Below are 18,274 nucleotides of genomic sequence, written 5' to 3' on the forward strand. Positions count from 1 at the left end.
AGAAAATGTTTCTATCTTACTTTTACTTAGTGATATTCAATATTTAAAAGATATAAATACATAATAATATACAATATAGTAATAATAAAAAAAAATAGGATCCACATACTAAAACTATATTTTTCTAGTTTCTATAAACTATATTTTTCTTGACATGTCAAATAATATAATATTGTTTCACTAACCTCACTTATAAAAGTAAGGTAGTCTCTTTCACAATGTTAAAATAATAAATGTGATTATTAGTTTTTAAAATTATACTAATTAATTATAAAAGTAAAATGGTCTATTGAATAATATTAATATAGTAAATACAATTGTATATCTTTAAAAGTTATACTAATTAATAATTACAAAAATAAATTGTGCAAAAAGTGAAGTCGATATTGTTCACATTACTAAAATTGGCCATTCTCTTTATATGAACTTAGTTTTCAACTTTGACTCTATTAATTACAAAATCTAATTATTTAACTTCAACTTTATAAGATATTTTTTTTAAATAGTAGTATTTTAAGACATTAAGATAAATCAAGACAAGGTTAATATATCAAGATTATTATATATTTTTTTAAAATAATTTGTCTATGGAAGTTTTTTTTTTTTTTTTTATCTCAAAGGCACTATGCGGAACAATAATATTGAAATAATTCGTGTGTATATTTTTGATGTGTTTTGCTGACTATATTGATTGATCTCAATTTACATATCATGTAGTTTTTTTTTATTGAGCTAAAGAAAGCAAATGATTTTTCGACAATTCATGTCATATATGATTTTTATTATTTTAAAAAAATATTAATATATAAAAAATAATAAACTAATAATTTACGTAATTGTTTTTGGGGCATCTCATATGTTCACGATCTAGTTTTTCTTAAATTCATATTAATTGTAAAAATAAGAAAATAGAAAAATATAAGGGTAAATAGGGAGGACAATGTTTGAGGCAGAAATTTACGGACAATTGCTTCATGCACCATACACTCAATTATAGGAGAAAAGACGAAAATACCCTTAAAAAATGGGTACATATAAAATTAAAATTATATTTCGGACTCTTTCCCGGAACACAATAATCTCTTCTAGATAAATTTTTTTCAAAATGTATTATTTTTAATTTCAGATTTTTTTTTATCTGGAATGATATTTTAATTTTTGTTTCTGGATTTTTATATCCAAAACACAATAATCTCTTCCAGATCTATTTTTTCATATGCATTATTTTTAATTCCAGATTTTCATTTCTGAATTAAAGGGTATTTTCGGAGTTTTGAAAATTGTGTTGGGTGCAGGTTAAAAAATGTTGGGTGCAGAAAGCAATTGCCAATATTACGAATAGGGTTATATATATATATAAAATAATCCATAAAAGTAAAAATAAACAATAGTCTAGAAAAGAAAAGAAAGAGAAATATGATGAAATAAAATTATGAATTTGAATATTGGCACCGAGATGTTTGCAATCCAAACTTTATAAAGATCTCATGTTAGCGCATTCACAATACTCTCATCGTGAAGTAATGTCTATGGCATCAACCTCTTTGGACAACCATAGCCTCTGCAGAATTGCAACATCGCTCCACATGATCCGAACAAAATAACATTATGCATCATAGAAGACGAGAATCTAACCCAAATGACTAATCCACTAAAAGAAAAAGTCTCTTGACTCAAGTATTTCATCCTGTAGTTTATTTTACTCAACATAAAACTCCTGACAGAATGATCCATCTTGAACAAGTAAAGAGATGGACTGCAGCAAGGAGGAGGAAAATGAATTCAATTAGAGATCTAAAGTTTTTAGTTACAGTTAAGTAGTAAATTGGTTGGTTGCCTAGGTATCACAACAAATTATTCAGCAGGATTTTACAATGTGCATCAAAAGAAATTTGATCAAATGGTAAAATGTTGGGCTAATATATTCACCAGTAATACACTTTGATTCTGCCTATCACCTGACTTCCAGACCTTGAAATCTTTAGTAAAGTACCCAGCATCACTCCAACGTTTCAGAGAAATCAAGGAAAATGGTCCTTGTATGTTACCCCCGGGATCTTTGTAATGCCAAATCAAGGTATCCAACTGGTTTGTAATACTTGCCTTTTCATTTTCTTCATCATCGCTTAGCTCTATAATCTCAGATGGCTGCATTTGTTTGCTGGGCGGCGTAACCTGAATCTGAGATTGCTGAATTTGTTTGCTGGACAGTGTAACCTGAACCTGAGATGGCTGTATTTGTTTGCTGGGCAGTGATGGAGAGATCTTCGCTTCATGTGAGTCAGCTGGCTTAGACATGCCACTGTTATATGCAAAGTCAGTTTGTTGCTCTTCCGGTTGTTGAACAGCTAAGTCATCATTTAGCTCTATAGCATCAAACTGAGATGGTCGTATCTGTCTGTTGGGCAGTACTTGAGATATATTCACTTCATGTGATTCGGCTGGCTTAGACATGTCATTCTTATACGAGAAGTTTGTTTGTTGCTCTGTTGATTGTTGGATAGATAAGCCATCACTTAGCTCTAAAACCTCAACCTGAGATGGCTGTATCTGTTTGTTGGGAAAGGCTCGAGAGATCTTCCCTTCATGTAATTCGGATGGCTTAGGTGTGCCATTTTTAGATGCAAAGTCTCTTGGTTGTTCTTGCAGCTGTTGGACATATAAGTCATTGCTTATATGAATCTGAGATGACGATATCTGTTTGTCGGGCAGTGACTGAGAGATCTTTGCTTCATGTGATTTGGCTGGCTTAGACATGTCATTCTTATATGCAAATTCTGTTTGTTGCTCTAGTGGCTGTTGGACAGGTAAGCCACAGGATTGGTGCTCTGCCAAAATACGCCAAGAACATCAAAGAATGACATTAGCATAAGCTTAGAAGAGTAAGCCCTGCAATATTACCATCAAACACATTCACAGATAAAAAACTTGCTTACAGTAAAAGGGTGAACCATGGAAAATGAAAATGTTTATAACAAACCTGCAGTGTCATTTGAAGTGCAATTCAACATGGTGCGATTCTTTGTGAAATCCAAAAGAGGAACATCTGGTGATCTTCGAAGAATGGGAATTGACTTTGGTGAATTGCCTTGCAGTTTTACAAGATCAGCAATATCCAGTTTTGGATTTGTAACTTCCTTTGCAAACCCAGTCACTAAAGATGATTTTGTACTGGTAGCCTGCCAGAACTCCTGTAAATTGTTTTCCACTTTTTTATCTCGATCATCTGGAGAGAGAGATTCTGTTTCTTGATCATCTGCAATAACTTGAGGAAACTCAGACAATAACCGTTCCTGCTCATCAGGTCTCTGAAGCTTCTCTCTTCTTTGTAGGTATTCATCCAGTGTACTTCAAATTGATTAAGGAATCTTTGTTTCAAACAAAACCTTTCTTAAAATTTTACTTAAAAAGGATCACTAAACAAAGCATACAGCATTATATACATGATCAGACATAATTCTAATGCACAATGTTGATTACCACAACTGACTGCTTTCTAAATCAGATGTGTACTACAGTACTGAAAAAAAGGTGAGAACTAACTAGAAGGGATTGTAATGTAATCAGTCAGTCTGACTTTGAGTGGAGTAGCATCTTTATGGTGGTATTTAGTTTTATTACACAACAGATAAGTCTGCATGCTGCATTTAAGAGAAGCACAGAAGCTACCCCCCTCCTTTCACTTGTCACTTGGGCATAACTCAAGGGATTGGGGTTTGGAGAGCAATTGAGTAAATATCCAAGGTATGTGATGTGATTAGGAAGAGAAATGCTTCACCCTAAATCTATCGAACAATATGAGGTTGAAAGAATTAATGCTGGAAATATTAGCCAATTAAAGAAGAATTATGCAAGTGTCAGATGAAACAAAGACTAATTGATTTGATCAATCAAATCAATTAGGTCTGACCAACTCTAACAGCTTGGGTCTGTGTTGAACTCAATCCCAAACACTAACTAGCTCCCCCCTCCCATATATATACAAACTACTCCAACACTATTTCTAGTTAAAACAACACTTGTGCTTTTGTCAATACACCCCCCTCAAGCTCAAAAGTAGTCCAATAATATATCTAGAATAAACACCAATACTAGAGTATAATTTGGGTTTAGGCCAAATTCAACCACAAAAGTCACTTCATAAGATGAGGATGCCCTCCATTTATATACATTATTTAGATATCTATAATAAATGTGGGACTTGAGTTTTTCCCATTATCAACAAGTGTAAAAAAATTGTGTCCTGAAAAACAATGATTGGATCTGATTTTTTTATTGTTTATTTATTAGTTGAATAAGCATACCAGTGTTATTATTTGCAAAAACAAAATCAATAGAACTATAAATCCAACTATCAAGGATCATGAGTTAATGAAGTTGTAACGGGTTACTATGTAATGTATAATAGATTGCCATAAATAGCCCGTGGTTTTAATTTATGACAAATAGTACAGTTAATAATGTACAAAGTAACAAGGGTAGTGTAATGTGCTAACTAGGTTGTTGCCATCTTCTGATGAAAGAAGAGGATGGGAAGACATACCACAATATAGAAAAAATTGTCAAATGAATAACAGAAAAGGATATTCTCTACGCCAACCCTTTTCATTAGCTCGATCAATAAGATTTTGTAGCAGAGTAAGTTCTCTAGCAAGCCACTGAAACAAAATCATCAGATAAGAAGAAAGCACGAATAAGGAAATATTAGAGTAAAGTTAGGCGAAAATAAACCCAGATATGAAAAGGATGTAAAGTACATGAACAGTTTCAATGTAAACACAGAACAAACAGGACAAGTACATACACCTAAGCAAAAATTGATAATTGACATACAGCCAAACATCAACAAGAATGGGAAAAAATATCTAAGGTATGGCTAGCATGTATAAATAAACACTATAAACAGAATCCAAGAGTTGGCAGATACTTGAACTCAAGTATTCTATATTTCCAAGAGTACTGTATAGAGGTGATAGAATGTGACACCGAATGGAAAAATCTATTTATGATGTGTCAGTGCTGGGAACTGATCAATTAAAAGAGAGCTTCACACACTTAATTATGGCTTGGGATTTGGTTACTGAGACTTGTGATCAAGCTATTTTGTCAATTTATTATTGGTAAAATTTGTTAAATTGAAATCTATACATTATTTGTCATTTATAAGATATATTTCAAGCTATTTTTAGTTAATCTTACAATTTGATTATATTCACGTTTCAAAAACTAGCTTGACAACTTATGAAGAAATCATGAACAGAAACACAAACAAAGCAACTAAAACAACAAGGTTCAGCTAAAGTTCAGTACATACATGCTTAGTCACATCCTCATGCAATACTCTCGCTGTGTGTTCCATATCCACCTACCAAGTATAAAAGAAAATGTCATATTATACACATTCATTAAAGCATCAGACACAGTATCAAGAGCAAAACATACTTGCATTAATACAGAATACACTACTCTTTATTCCTTCCAGTTCACAATCTATGGAAAAGGATTGCTATAGTGCTGAAGGAATTTCACTATTTTTTTAAAAATAAGTCAAAGCAATTAAAAGAGCTTACAGTCATAGGTCTCTTGACCAAGCCATCTTTTACTCTTTGGCGCAAATCCTCACACTCCTCCTGAAACCAAAGTCACACAATCTCAAACCCACCATCAACTTCTAGTTAACATGTGCTAATTTAAAACTGTCACTGCAGTAATCAAGCATTAATTTGATAGAAATTAATCAAGAACAATGATTACATACAGATACCTAGGAACTTTTGGCTTAGCACCAGAATCAAGCAATGACTACTACTATTTTTGCTAAATAAAGCACAAGGTAGCAAGATAAACGTACCTCAGAGAAATTATCATCTGAAAGCATTTGAACTCTGATGTCCTTAATGAAACCAGAAGCCAGAAGGTGAATTTCCCCATTTACTTCAGAACTTTTTTTGGTACCTGGATAATCCGGAAAAATAAAAAAATTACATTTCAGCTAATTAGAAGAAATAAATGTCATTGTCTATTTTTTCTATATCTGTCAAATTCAATTGTCAATTGCATGCCAGTGTGTTCGAGAGTTGATTAGGTTGTTTGCTTGCTGTCATAATAATAAGGGTTTGCTTTATGAGTTATGTCCCAGGAGGACCCGAACAAGAGTTATGTTACAGGATTAGAATATTCTGTTCCTTGTTATCATTGTAAACACTCTCAATTCTTCAATCAAGCAAATTTGACTAATTTGCTAGATCATCATACACATGTGATCTAAACCAATGATGTAAAAAAGAGAATAGGTACATTTCAGATTGCTTTTTTGTTAGAACCCTTCGCTTGTTAGAAACATAAGAATTCAATTTAAGCAGTTGATGAACATACCTATTCAAAGTGAACTGTACATTTAGAAGAAAAAAAATAGCATTTATTTGAATGCAATGTCATAATTAATGAATAGCGGCTAGATTACCTGTGACTTGCAAAAGCAGGTGTGAGTTTTTCTGAAGGTAATCATTTGGGTCACGTTTGATTCTTATGAAGCTTCCAACTACTTTAGTCTCAAAAGTTTCAGGGTCCTTTAAAAGCTCCTCAACTAGACTCCTCTTCAAATAAACAAGCTTGATGTTAGCGGGAACTATGGTGGCAAAACAGCTCCTTGGTTTTTCAAAAACTGGTTTCTTCGGTTGACTCCTCCTCTCTGATGGTGTTGTTCTCGGGGTATCATACATTGAAGATGCATTCTCATCCTCTTCTGAGTCAAACAAAACATCATCACAGGATTCCTCACAATTCTCCGCATAGTGTGACTCAAGCAAGTCATTGATTTTCAACCGGCTAATGGTCTTCCTTCCAAACAGCGAGTGAAGCTTCTCATCACACTCAATTCTCTTTTTTTTTGTTTTGTGAAAGAGATTTTTCTGCTTAACATACTCCATTACAATATTTGCAACCTCGCTTTGAGTTATCTCCTCATTTGTATCTCTACCAATGGATTGGAGAAACCAAATAAGGGAAGTCGATCCCCATCCTAGATATTCCTTTTTCTTCGTCCTATATTTCCTTTTCCTCCTCACGGGTGTCTGAACATTCTCATTAATTTCCTCCATCCAGAAAGAACCGCCATGAGATTCATCATCCATCCTTCCTACCATAAACAGACCCAAATTCAACCTTCTCCACCAAATGCTCGCAGTCTTCTACCTTTCAAATTCTCCCCTCCCCATCCGTTGACAATCTCCAGCCAAAGCTTAAATTGATTAAAGAAAAAAAAAACATAAATTGGAGACGCAATTAACAGCGGTCAAGAATATTTCCCAGACGAAATGATTCGTATCAATAACATAGTTATATCAAACAAAAAAAACATGACAGGCATTTTCCAAGGCCCTTGAAACCTAAAATAAAAATAAAAATAAAAGAGGAGTTGAGCTGAAAGCACCACCAAGAAGAATCAAAGAAATACAACAAGAACAAAAATCAACCATAAGAAACACGCATTCATAAGCAGAATGAATAAAAAACCCTATACAAAAGTCATCACCAACACATAAACAAACGCAAAGAAACATGCAATTGGATGAAAGAAAGGAAAAATGAATAGACAAAATTGAGCGTACGAGAGAGTAGATACCTTTGATGCGTTGGCCGAGAGAGACAGTGGTGAGATAGCGGCGGCGAAGGTTCGAGAAGAAGCAGAGAAGTGTGGTGGCGATTGATGGCGGAGGGAGCAACTCCGGTAGCGTGCCTCTGGACAGAGTGAAGAAGGAACACTGAACACCAAACTGCAAAATGAAATGTTTAGTAGCTACGAATCTAACTATGAAGCAAAATACAAGAACATATTCTGTAGCTTTTTATAATTATTAATCTTTTATGATAAAAAATATTAAAAGTTTCTGACATATTTAATTCTCCACCCTTCCTATTTCTGTGCTAGAATAAATTCATAGGAAATAAAAAAAAATAAAAAAATAAAAAAACTATAATGTTCAATTTTATTATTGTTTGGTTTTATTAACTTCGAGATTGAGGTAGGATATTCGTCCATCTTCAAACATGGAACATATGTTAGTTATACTATGTTTCACTAAATAGCTAAGATTTATTTATTTGGTTGGAATAGGGCGCATAATTGATATATAAGTATAATAAATAAATATTTATTTTAATTTTCGATTTTTAATTCATGTTTTATTTCGTTTATACGTGTTTGTAACCATTATTATATTTTACTTTTGATAAATTTAAAGGGAATTAAAAATGCTTCAAATGTTTTATTTCATAGGTGGTTCTTTGGTGACAGAAAAAAAAATTGCAGTTTTTGTAAGGGAAGAATGTAAGTTATTTTATGAGGAGAAAAAAAGTTGATTGCACTTTATTTAAATATATAAGATAAGGTATTCTGAGTAATTATTTTTGTAAGAAAATATGAAAATAATACGGTGTTATTGGAAAGAAATTAAGAAATTTATTGAAAATTACGAAAGATAATAGTCTTATTAATATATTTAGTCTAACTTTAAACGTCATTTATTAATTAAGAAATAAATGGAGTATAAGATATACATTATTTTTTTTGGGTAGTTTATACAATATGTTTATACGGTGTTGTGGTTTAATTAAGTATTTTTTTTTAAATTAGAGGTATTATGTTTTATCATTAATTATAATATTTTTTTCTTAAAAAAAAGTGGTGTTTGTTTACGAATATGTTTAATTTTGAATCAATTAAGAGTGTTGAAAATTAAAGTATCTTACAATACATAAGGTTTTTAAGTAAAATATTGTTTAATTGGATATTTATCATTAGATTAAATATTATAATTGATGGTAAAATTGTAATCTTTCTGTTAAAAGTTTAAGAGATGAAATACAATGATTTGATTGTATTTAGTCCACTTATTCTCGATTAGTGAACAATTGATGGATGAATGTCCAAAATTCTTTAGTTTACTTTTAACATTTTTAAGTAACACATAAGTTTAGTGTCTAATAATGTTGTTTTTACCTTCTTTTTATAAGACACTTCATAAAAATGTTTTCAACGTCATTTAATGTCAATCCTAATATGTTTTTTTTTTTCAAGAATTTGTTTTGTTCAGGTCAAAAATTGTTCATGAGCACGGAAAGGTGTAATGGAACCAAGTTTGAATCTATGAAATTGTGCGGAAATAAGAGAGAGTGAATGAATCATAGACACATAAATACTAAAATATCCAATCTTTTTTTAGGAAATTTTCTGTAAATAATTAATAAAAATTAAAAATAATATATTAATAAAATAAAATAAATAAGTCTATTAAATAGTAATAATATTCATAATAATTATTTTTTTTTTCTAATAAATATTTAACAATATTATTATTAATAATACAAATAAAATTATAATATAACAAAAATAAATATAGTTATTTATATATAAAAAAATTATATAATAATAATAATATTATTAAAATTTAAATTTTAAATATAAGACTAAATTTGTAAACTTACATTTTATACCTTTTGAAAAAATTAAAAATTCTTGTATAACCATTACATCATTCATAAATTTTAATAAATTTTTCTTATAAATCCACTATAATATACTTTAATCAAAACAATCTTATTTTCTTCACATTTTTCTCTCACATCACTCTAAATTCACTCCTTCAAATTTCTATACATTCCCTCATCCATCCAAATACATCAAAATTCGAGAATGATGTTTTTTAAAACATTAAACATAAACATTCTTTATTTATCTAAAAAAAATCTCTTCACTAATAAAAGTTCAATATGGATGTTAATATTCTTTAGATTAATTGTTTTAGATGAATTGTTGTGAATCCGTGTTTAATTTCTATATATAATATCGAACTAATAAATGTCATAGTAGTATTATGATTGGCCTTTTAAAACTTAAGAGAGGTTATTTAACTTATGCATTAAACAATTATTTTATATTTTTTAAAACCTTTGAAGTGTGGAATATTTGAGAATCTTATAGAGAGTGAAGATGACAGAGATGTATATCATATATAAGGAGAAAAATATTATAAATTTTAATATTTTTATAAGAATATTTTAAAAAATTATATTTATATTTTAAACTTCAGAAATATAAATTAAGTAAAAATATAATCTAAAAATTATTTAAATTATATTTTTATGTTTGAATTAAAATATAATAAATAATTTAGTATATGAATTGTTTTAAATTTACATGTAATGAATTTATTCAACTTTGATAAAATTCCCCAATAATAGAGATCAGTATTAAAATACTGAATGCAACTTTTATAAACCCGCGAGGTGGGTGGGTGAGTTACCCGACCCGACCCGTTCCTACGTGTTTTTGAAACCTTTATATATAAATGTATAAATTTTGTCATGATAAAAAAATTATAAGAATGTCCAAAAAGTAACCATAAATTGTAATACATAGTAGAGTATTGATGGATGTGTTTAGATTAGATACCTATAAAATAAATCTTAATCAATTAATTTATATAAATTTAGACTCATTGAATTTCTATCATTTTTACATAACCCAAATTAGATCAACTCAGCTAAAACCTTGTTAATTTAAATAGAATTAAAAAAAATAAACTCAATTAAAAATATTAATTTAGATCGAATAAATCAAACATCATGTTATACAATATATAACATTAGTATTTTTGAAAAAAATTACATGAATTTGCCCAAACATTTACATATATATAATTTCCGATCTAATTTATTTTTCATTCTTTATATCGATATATATATATATATATATATATATATATATATATATATATATTACTGTCATCGTGAATATAAATAACCTATTTTACTATAATTTGCTTAAATGGTCTAAAAATTAATAAAAAGTAAAAAATACTATGATTATTTTAACATGAAATTTAATGTGTAACAATTAATAATAAAATAAATTCATATATAAAAAAAGTCAAACTACTGAAGCTTGGTTTCTTTAGCAGAATAAATGGAAAATATAAATGAAGGGGGTAAACTTGTATTGTTTCAATTAAAATAAAGAATAGTTAATGTGTTCATTATTAGTTAATACAATTCAATAATAAATTAATGAAACTTATTAATTATTAAAAAAAAAATATTATATCAATTAAAAAATAGTTAATGTAATTCAATAATAAAAGAACAATTAATTATTACTTAATAGAAATTAATAATAAATTAATGAAAACAATTAATTTATTTAAAAAATAAATTATAATAACATACCAGTTCAAACAGAAGAAAAAGGTTTCCAGAAGCTATTGGCTTTATATTATTGCCATCAAGATAATCTTTTCTATAATTAGTTATAAATTCTAATAAAAGGAAAGTTTGTGTGAAGATGCGCTCAAACAAATATTAGAGGAAATTATGCTTAATACGTAAATTTCTAAAACTAATCAAATGCAAGAGAAAACCAAAACATCTACGTTAGTTTTCTTGGAAACTTAGAACAAAAATGACCTAAATTTGCTGGTATGATATTAGTATTATAATTATTATTAATATAATAATAATATTAATTTTTTTTATTATTACAATTATTATAATTATTTCTACTATCAATATTATTAATATTATTATTATTGTAAAATTTATTGATAAATATTAATTCACGTTCAATTCGACGGATAAAATTTATGGTATTGATTCACATTTAAATTTTTAGTTTCATCGATAATTATTGACGATTACAAATTCATTGGTAAAATCAATAGACATAAATTTGTTAGTAATAAAAATATTACTGACGAACATAAATTTGTCGATAAGTTTTTGTTAGTAATACAATATTTTCTTGTAATGTATCCATGGGGACTATACCGGTATGGGCGAGACCGACACTTGGTCTCCCTGACCGAGACCCACCTAGCTGCGCGAGACCTGAGAGAGTTGACCGAGACCTGAGAGACTTGGCCGAGGGGAATCGCCACGGTCGGCTGACCCATACTACCGTTAACGCTTAAACGAAGGTCAGTGAAGCTAATCCGTCATTAAGGATTAGGTAATGCAACCCTGAGTGAGATCCACTCCGCTAATCAGGCCCAATAAGGTAAGCCCATTAAAATAATATAAATAGCACACATCACAAGAAGAAAGGTACGTCATTTATTACTGTACACCTACCTGAGTACCTATCATCCGCTTTACTGACTTGGGCGTCGGAGTGCTTTCCGCAGGTACCCCCATTCGGTGTTCACCCGAGACCGAGAATCGAAGGAGAAGCACGAAGACGAGAAGGACCCCAGTCAAGCACCCAACAGCCTGCCCGACCCAAGGAGGAAGATGAAGACTTCAATAGTTCTCTAGGTCCCATCTCCCTAGCAGGAACATGGACAAAACCTAGAAGGAAAAAGTTTTGAAAAAATATAATATCCAAAGGTTGTAAGAGACTTGTAGTATGAAAAGGAAATCTACCTTTTACAGGTAGGGTAACCCTTATTAAATTAGTTTTGTGTGTTATTCCACTCTATTATCTCTCCTTGTTCAAAATGTGAGTATGTGTGGAGAAAGTTATTAGGAGTCTACAAAGAAACTTTCTTTGGGGATGAGGCCATGAACAAAGGAAAATATCATGGATAAAATTGGATCATATGTGTAAACCTAAGGTAAAATGTGAATTAGGGATAAATGACTTAAAAATGTTTAATATGATCTTTTGGGCAAAAGAAAATGAAGATTTGGAAGTGTTAGATATTTTGTTTTTTGAATTGCACGTAAATCTTTATTTGTTTTTTTTTCTATTTCAATTGTTGAATAAGTCTTTCTAAGTAATTGTTCCTAAACTTTAGGCAAAAGCATTTCAGTTACTGCAAGCATTATAAATGTATTGTTAGCAAAGATAATGAATATTATGCTTTGTTTTATTTCACTTGATATATTTTCTTCTTTTAGTATTGTGTTTCCTTTATTTTGTTGTCTACCTTTTATTCTACAATAACAACAGGAAGGGGTGAAACAAGCCTATGGAAACAAATCTTAGATTAAAAAATATGGGCTATGGAGAGGATTAGATACTAAGAATGACTTAAGTTATGAATCGTCGTATTGTAAAGACATTAGGAAGGTTTGTGGGAGATGAAGAACAACATTGGTTTGATAGTAATATAGTCTAGAATAGAGGCAAATGAGACAAAATTAAGTTTTGGGGCGATAAGTGGTTAGGGGATATTACTAATGGAAGGAAATTTGGAACAATTCAGGGAAAGGATAGGAGATCAATGGCAATGGAGACTACAATGGAGAAAGAAGAGGTTTGATTGGGAGAAAGGAATGAAGACACAACTCATAAGGAAACTAAGATATTCCCAATCAAAGATAGGGAAAATGAGTGGATATGGATGAATGATCAATCACAAACTTATAATAGAAATTTACATATAGAAAGTCATGCGTACAAAGTAATGTCCAATTTGGATTCATATATGATGAATTTTGAAATCTAATGCACTACCTTCAACTCAAGCTTTTGCATGACGGGTAATTTGAGGAAAGGTAGCCGCATGTTATAAGTTACAAAAGAAATGGGTCGGGGTGGGAAATGGTCTATATCTTGTACACTTATTTTTTGTATGTAGGGCAACTTGGGTGTGATAGTTGTGTGATTTATGGATAGTGTCCTATACTTATCATTATTGTATTATAGATTGTGTAATTTGAAATACTTTACAATCCGAAACATAAATTTTAACTTTTATATTAACCTTGAAAATCTTTAAATTTCACATTCTAAAATTTTTACTCATATCTTATTACGCATGTATCATGAGAATAATACTGTGAGACAATTTACACAATTCATCTAGGTAAGAAAAATAATTAAATTTATTCAAAACTTATATTTAATTTTTTTTTTGTTAATTTAAAAAAAATATTTTTTATGTTGGCCAACCCTTATATGGGGCATGCTAGTAAAATTAACTCGTATATTTTACGTTGGACATGACACACTGACATATATTTTGTGGGTCAAATGCGAGATAGGTCCACCTGCTGTCATCCCTATTATTTAAGGAATTTGGACACAGAAACGGGGTTTTACTTAGAAATGCAATGGTAGACATGGAGAAAGTATTTATGCTGGCACATGTTAATGCATGATCTTGGATTAATAATAAGTACACTAAATCACTATTTTCATGTTTTTTTTAATCAACAACGAACTAAGGAACCCTTATACAATGTTAAAAAACTAAGATATAAAGCACAAAAACAATGATGTTGCAGTAAATTAGAAGTGGCCAAAACAGGGAAGAGGCTGATTAATAGGCATGCCTTGTAGATTTTTTTTTTTGATCAGCAAAAAATATAATAAAATAAAAGAGATATTTCAGGGGTATCTCAACCCGTATACAGAACCATGATACCCAGACCAACCAAGTTATAGGTTACTAAAAAAAATAAAGCACTCATTCAGAATCAATGAGCCAAAAGCCTACACATTAAGGTCCCTCAATATCACAAAACAACACTCATTATGGCACATTTGCAATAAACCAAGAATATAAAAAAAAGAGATTGTGACAGCGTCTACCTACAAATGCTCCTCCAGTAACACTTCATTCACTCACCATACCCAGCACCATACCCAGCAGAGATATTTGTCTAACACTTCAAACCTCCCTTACTCACTATCATGATGCACCCGATTTGTTTCAAGCTTCTTTGACCATATCAATAACTCAAATCTAGCTTAGTGTCTCCCTTCCACATATAAGTTTACTGATATGCAGTGTCTTGGCATTGTTCAACTACCATGACCCAACAACGAACTTAAGTGTCCAATCCCTTACATGGCCATCTGCAGAATTCATTTGGAAGTGTTCCGTTCTTTTCTTCATAACCATAACCAGCACCAGATTCCCTGCACCCTTATTAACTTTCCTTCAACCATATTAGCAAACCAATTCCTACCATTATGCTTCCATTATTGCTTATATAGTATCTTCAACAACAGACCCCAAATTGCTTTGTGTATTTCTACATTTCACCGAATAGAAAAAAAGCACGTACGACTCTTCCTCCATCTCTAAAGCGCCAACCAACTACTTCTAAGGCTATTAGGCCTAGTACCTTGCATAACAGAACCGTAATACCACCAAACAAACCAAAAATTCTTTCCCTTAAAATAGAGAACACTTCCACCCTGAACTCTGCATAAACCAACCATGTTATAATCAATATTTCAGGGAAAATTTCCAATCTTCAACAACTCCTACATACATTCCAGCCCTACCTATCTCCGAGGTTGATAACCAGCATGTTATCCCCTCAAAGATACCTGCATACTCAAAACATGATTGTAATCGTATGAACCCTTATGCTCCGAGCTAAGCTTATCTTACACAAAGGAGACATTGGATTGGATTCAATAACCAGTCGGAGAAAGAGTAAGAGAAAGTACTTTCCCTGTGTTTCAACCATAGCCAGGATAGTAACTGAGCAACTTGAAGGATTTCCTCAGAGTCAGGAACCCTTTGTCTAAAGATCATATTATTCCTGTGCTCCCATATACAACGTACAATCGCTGCCCACACTCCCTTCCAAACCTGATTCTGTTTTTCGGACATATTAGATAAATGAAAGTTCAGAAAGTGATTACATATGTCCTTGTTTTGAGCTCCCAAAATACCTATCCATCTGAAACACAACATCCACACTCTATATGCCACATCACAGTCCAGAAACAGATGTTGGGTGGATTCTTCAGAGAGGTTACACAAAGCACAGAGAGGGGAGTTCATATCTACACCTTGCAACATAAGATTCTTGGAGGTTGGAATTCTGTCCAAAAGGATTCTCCAAGCAGTGATTAAAACTTTTGGTAAAGCTTTGGCCTTCCAAAGAAGTTTAAAAACATCATTACCCGATCCATTTCTTTGGTCGACCAAGATAGAATATGCTGATTTCACTGAGAAAACCCCCTTGACATCCCCTCTCCAAGTAATAAAATCCTTGGATCCTCTATGTAGGACTCCCGTAGATAAAATAGATAGAAGTTCTTCCTCCATGACCGACTCCCATTGAAACCTCCTTCTCCTCCAATTTAAGTTCCAATGCTAACCATAATCATCCCAAAAACCGGACTCACCCACTGTCATCCCTTGATTTACGGACAAAGAGAATAATCTAGGATAAATATCCTTGAGTTTATTTTCAACAATCCAAGAATCCTCCCAGAATCTGACTGAATTCCCAGATCTGACGTTCCACACTAAAGCTTGTTGAAACCAGCCTACACTCTCGCCTTCCCCACAAAAATTAATTAGGTCTCTCCACCACCAAGATTGGTAACACGATCGAGTGTGATTGGTCCCATTTATCTCCATATATTTCGACTCCAGGATATCTTTCCATTTCTCCTTCTCATCACTCATTAATCTCCATTTCCATTTCGCCATTAAAGCATAGTTAAACTTCTTGACCTCTTTGATCCCTAACCCACCTTCTTCATGGGATTTACAAATGTTCCCCCAACTTACCCATGGTATAGACCTCTTATCTTTACCCCAATGCCTTGTAGATTTAATATGCAGGATAACAAGAATAGAAAGTGGGAGACTATAGACAAAATATCGAACAAATCACTATTAGAAACACAAACGTGCACATTTGATCTATTTAGTCTGCTAGATTACTACAACCAGTAACATTAACATGATTATGAGAAATTAGAAGATTAATCAAGATGATCGTAATTAATGAACTACCAAATCACTTGAATAAACCATGAGTCATAAAAGAATAATTATTGTTTTAATCTTATGATTAAATCACTATCCTAATTTTTATTTTTTATTTTGAAACTATGGTTAAATGAGTATATGGTAATAATTATTGTTTTGAACTTATGATCAACTCACTATCGAATAATTATTGTTTTAGATCTATGATTGAATCTCTATCGGACTAGTTCAATCTAGTAAAGTTTAAATATCTAAAGTAGATGTTTAGATTTGAAAAGTTTAAATTCGAGAAATCTAATTTTTTATACGTAGAAAAAAGATCGAATGGCAAGTAGATTTTTCAAATTCTAAATATCTAATTTTTGAGGGCACAGGTGATGCTCGATCAAAAAAAAAAAGAAAAAAAAAATTCTAAATATCTAACTTTCGACGTGTTCAATCTTAGAAAGTTCAAAATCTAAATATATACTTTTCTGTAGCGAAAAATATGTACGTTGATGAAAAATATAACTAAATTAAAGCACACAAATAAATAATAGAGGTCATCATCATCTTTGTACAAAAATATAACTAAATTAAAATATATAAATAAAAAGACCATTAAAATATATAAATTAACTTTGTTAATTAATTAAAAATGTAACTAAACTAAAATATAAACAAGTTAGGTTAATTAAAATATAATAAATAAAAATATATAAATAAAAAATTGTCACTAATAATAATATTTTTAGTATTTAGAGTTTTTAGAATTTTAAAAATTCCACGTCCACAAGAAAAAATCTAAAAAAAAATCTCAAACTACAAAAAATTATTGTAATGCATGTTCGTAAAAATCCCACAAATTCCACAAAGTATAAAACATGTTAAATATGATTATTCTTGTAGGTTAAGTTGTTCTAAGAACCTTAAACTTTCACCATGTGCTTGTTTCTTTAATTGCTTTCATACCAAGTTGCATTTAGGAGAATATAAAAAGGATTTTTCATTTTGAAATATCAGTGGAAACTATGCATGCTTAATTTAAGATCCTAAATTAAGCATTTATGGCAGTGTTTATCAGAACACACATAAAATTGCTGAATGCAAAATGAGGTTTTATTCCAACTTTTATTGTCTTCTCTTACATAATAAACAAAGTCTAAGGGCTTTGTTCATGAGAGAGAGTTCATTCCTATTTCTCAGTCATCATCTTCACCACTGGACTTGCAAGATTTGTAACAATAATCAGTGGTGTCAAGGCAACGACACTTGCCTGGCATTGATCGCGTACACATACAGGATTTGCAAGCTGAGTGGCATGAATTCAACCTAACATCTGTGCATTGGCATATAGGAGGTATTGAAGCCGTGCACACGCAGATATCACAGCATGGTTCTGAAGACTCAGAAGGCTCATCGCTTGAGTCATGATGATTGCTTCCGATGAGGTGGTTCAGATCCATGCGAGCAGTGGTAACCCCTGCAAGGAAAACTAGTAACAGACACACCTTCAGCACCATCATCTTGTTCTTAAAACTTATATTTTGTTTTTGCAGTGAAGATGTTTATAAGAGCCATGACGAGGGGTTATTTATATAAAATTTGCA

The 18,274-nt window shown here is 31.1% G+C and overlaps 2 protein-coding genes across 3 annotated transcripts; both read right to left on the bottom strand.

Moving 5' to 3' along the window:
- Nucleotides 1-1,766: 1,766 nt before the first annotated feature.
- LOC137837786 (uncharacterized protein At5g08430) lies at nucleotides 1,767-8,074 on the bottom strand. 2 transcript variants are annotated; one of them, XM_090301237.1, is made up of 8 exons: nucleotides 7,625-8,074; nucleotides 6,464-7,240; nucleotides 5,852-5,955; nucleotides 5,571-5,630; nucleotides 5,315-5,365; nucleotides 4,587-4,658; nucleotides 2,981-3,344; nucleotides 1,767-2,828 (listed from the first exon to the last, which is right to left on the bottom strand). In XM_090301237.1, exons 2-8 carry the CDS (start codon nucleotides 7,143-7,145, stop codon nucleotides 1,897-1,899), a joined length of 2,265 nt encoding a protein of 754 aa, XP_090157363.1. In that variant the 5' UTR covers nucleotides 7,146-7,240; nucleotides 7,625-8,074; the 3' UTR covers nucleotides 1,767-1,896. The 2 variants fall into 2 exon arrangements, with proteins under 2 accessions (XP_090157363.1, XP_090157364.1); XM_090301238.1 differs by having other exon boundaries at nucleotides 1,767-2,889.
- Nucleotides 8,075-17,761: 9,687 nt separating this feature from the next.
- On the bottom strand, nucleotides 17,762-18,251 carry LOC150028121 (Bowman-Birk type proteinase inhibitor 2). Its single transcript, XM_090301239.1, has one exon. The coding sequence runs from the start codon at nucleotides 18,188-18,190 to the stop codon at nucleotides 17,867-17,869; it is 324 nt and encodes a 107-aa protein (XP_090157365.1). The 5' UTR covers nucleotides 18,191-18,251; the 3' UTR covers nucleotides 17,762-17,866.
- Between the last annotated feature and the right edge of the window lie 23 nt (nucleotides 18,252-18,274).

This window comes from Phaseolus vulgaris, chromosome 4, assembly GCF_051622355.1.
Source record: "Phaseolus vulgaris cultivar YP4 chromosome 4, ASM5162235v1, whole genome shotgun sequence".
Lineage (NCBI taxonomy): Eukaryota > Viridiplantae > Streptophyta > Magnoliopsida > Fabales > Fabaceae > Phaseolus > Phaseolus vulgaris.

Excerpts from the sequence above, each read along its gene's own strand:
- LOC137837786 (XM_090301237.1), bottom strand. The coding sequence starts at position 7,145 with ATGGTAGGAAGGATGGATGATGAATCTCATGGCGGTTCTTTCTGGATG. Across the intron at positions 4,659-5,314 it reads ATGAGGATGTGACTAAGCAT|TGGCTTGCTAGAGAACTTAC; the intron begins GTATGTACTGAA and ends ATTTTGTTTCAG. Across the intron at positions 2,829-2,980 it reads CACTTCAAATGACACTGCAG|AGCACCAATCCTGTGGCTTA; the intron begins GTTTGTTATAAA and ends GTATTTTGGCAG.
- LOC150028121 (XM_090301239.1), bottom strand. The coding sequence starts at position 18,190 with ATGATGGTGCTGAAGGTGTGTCTGTTACTAGTTTTCCTTGCAGGGGTT.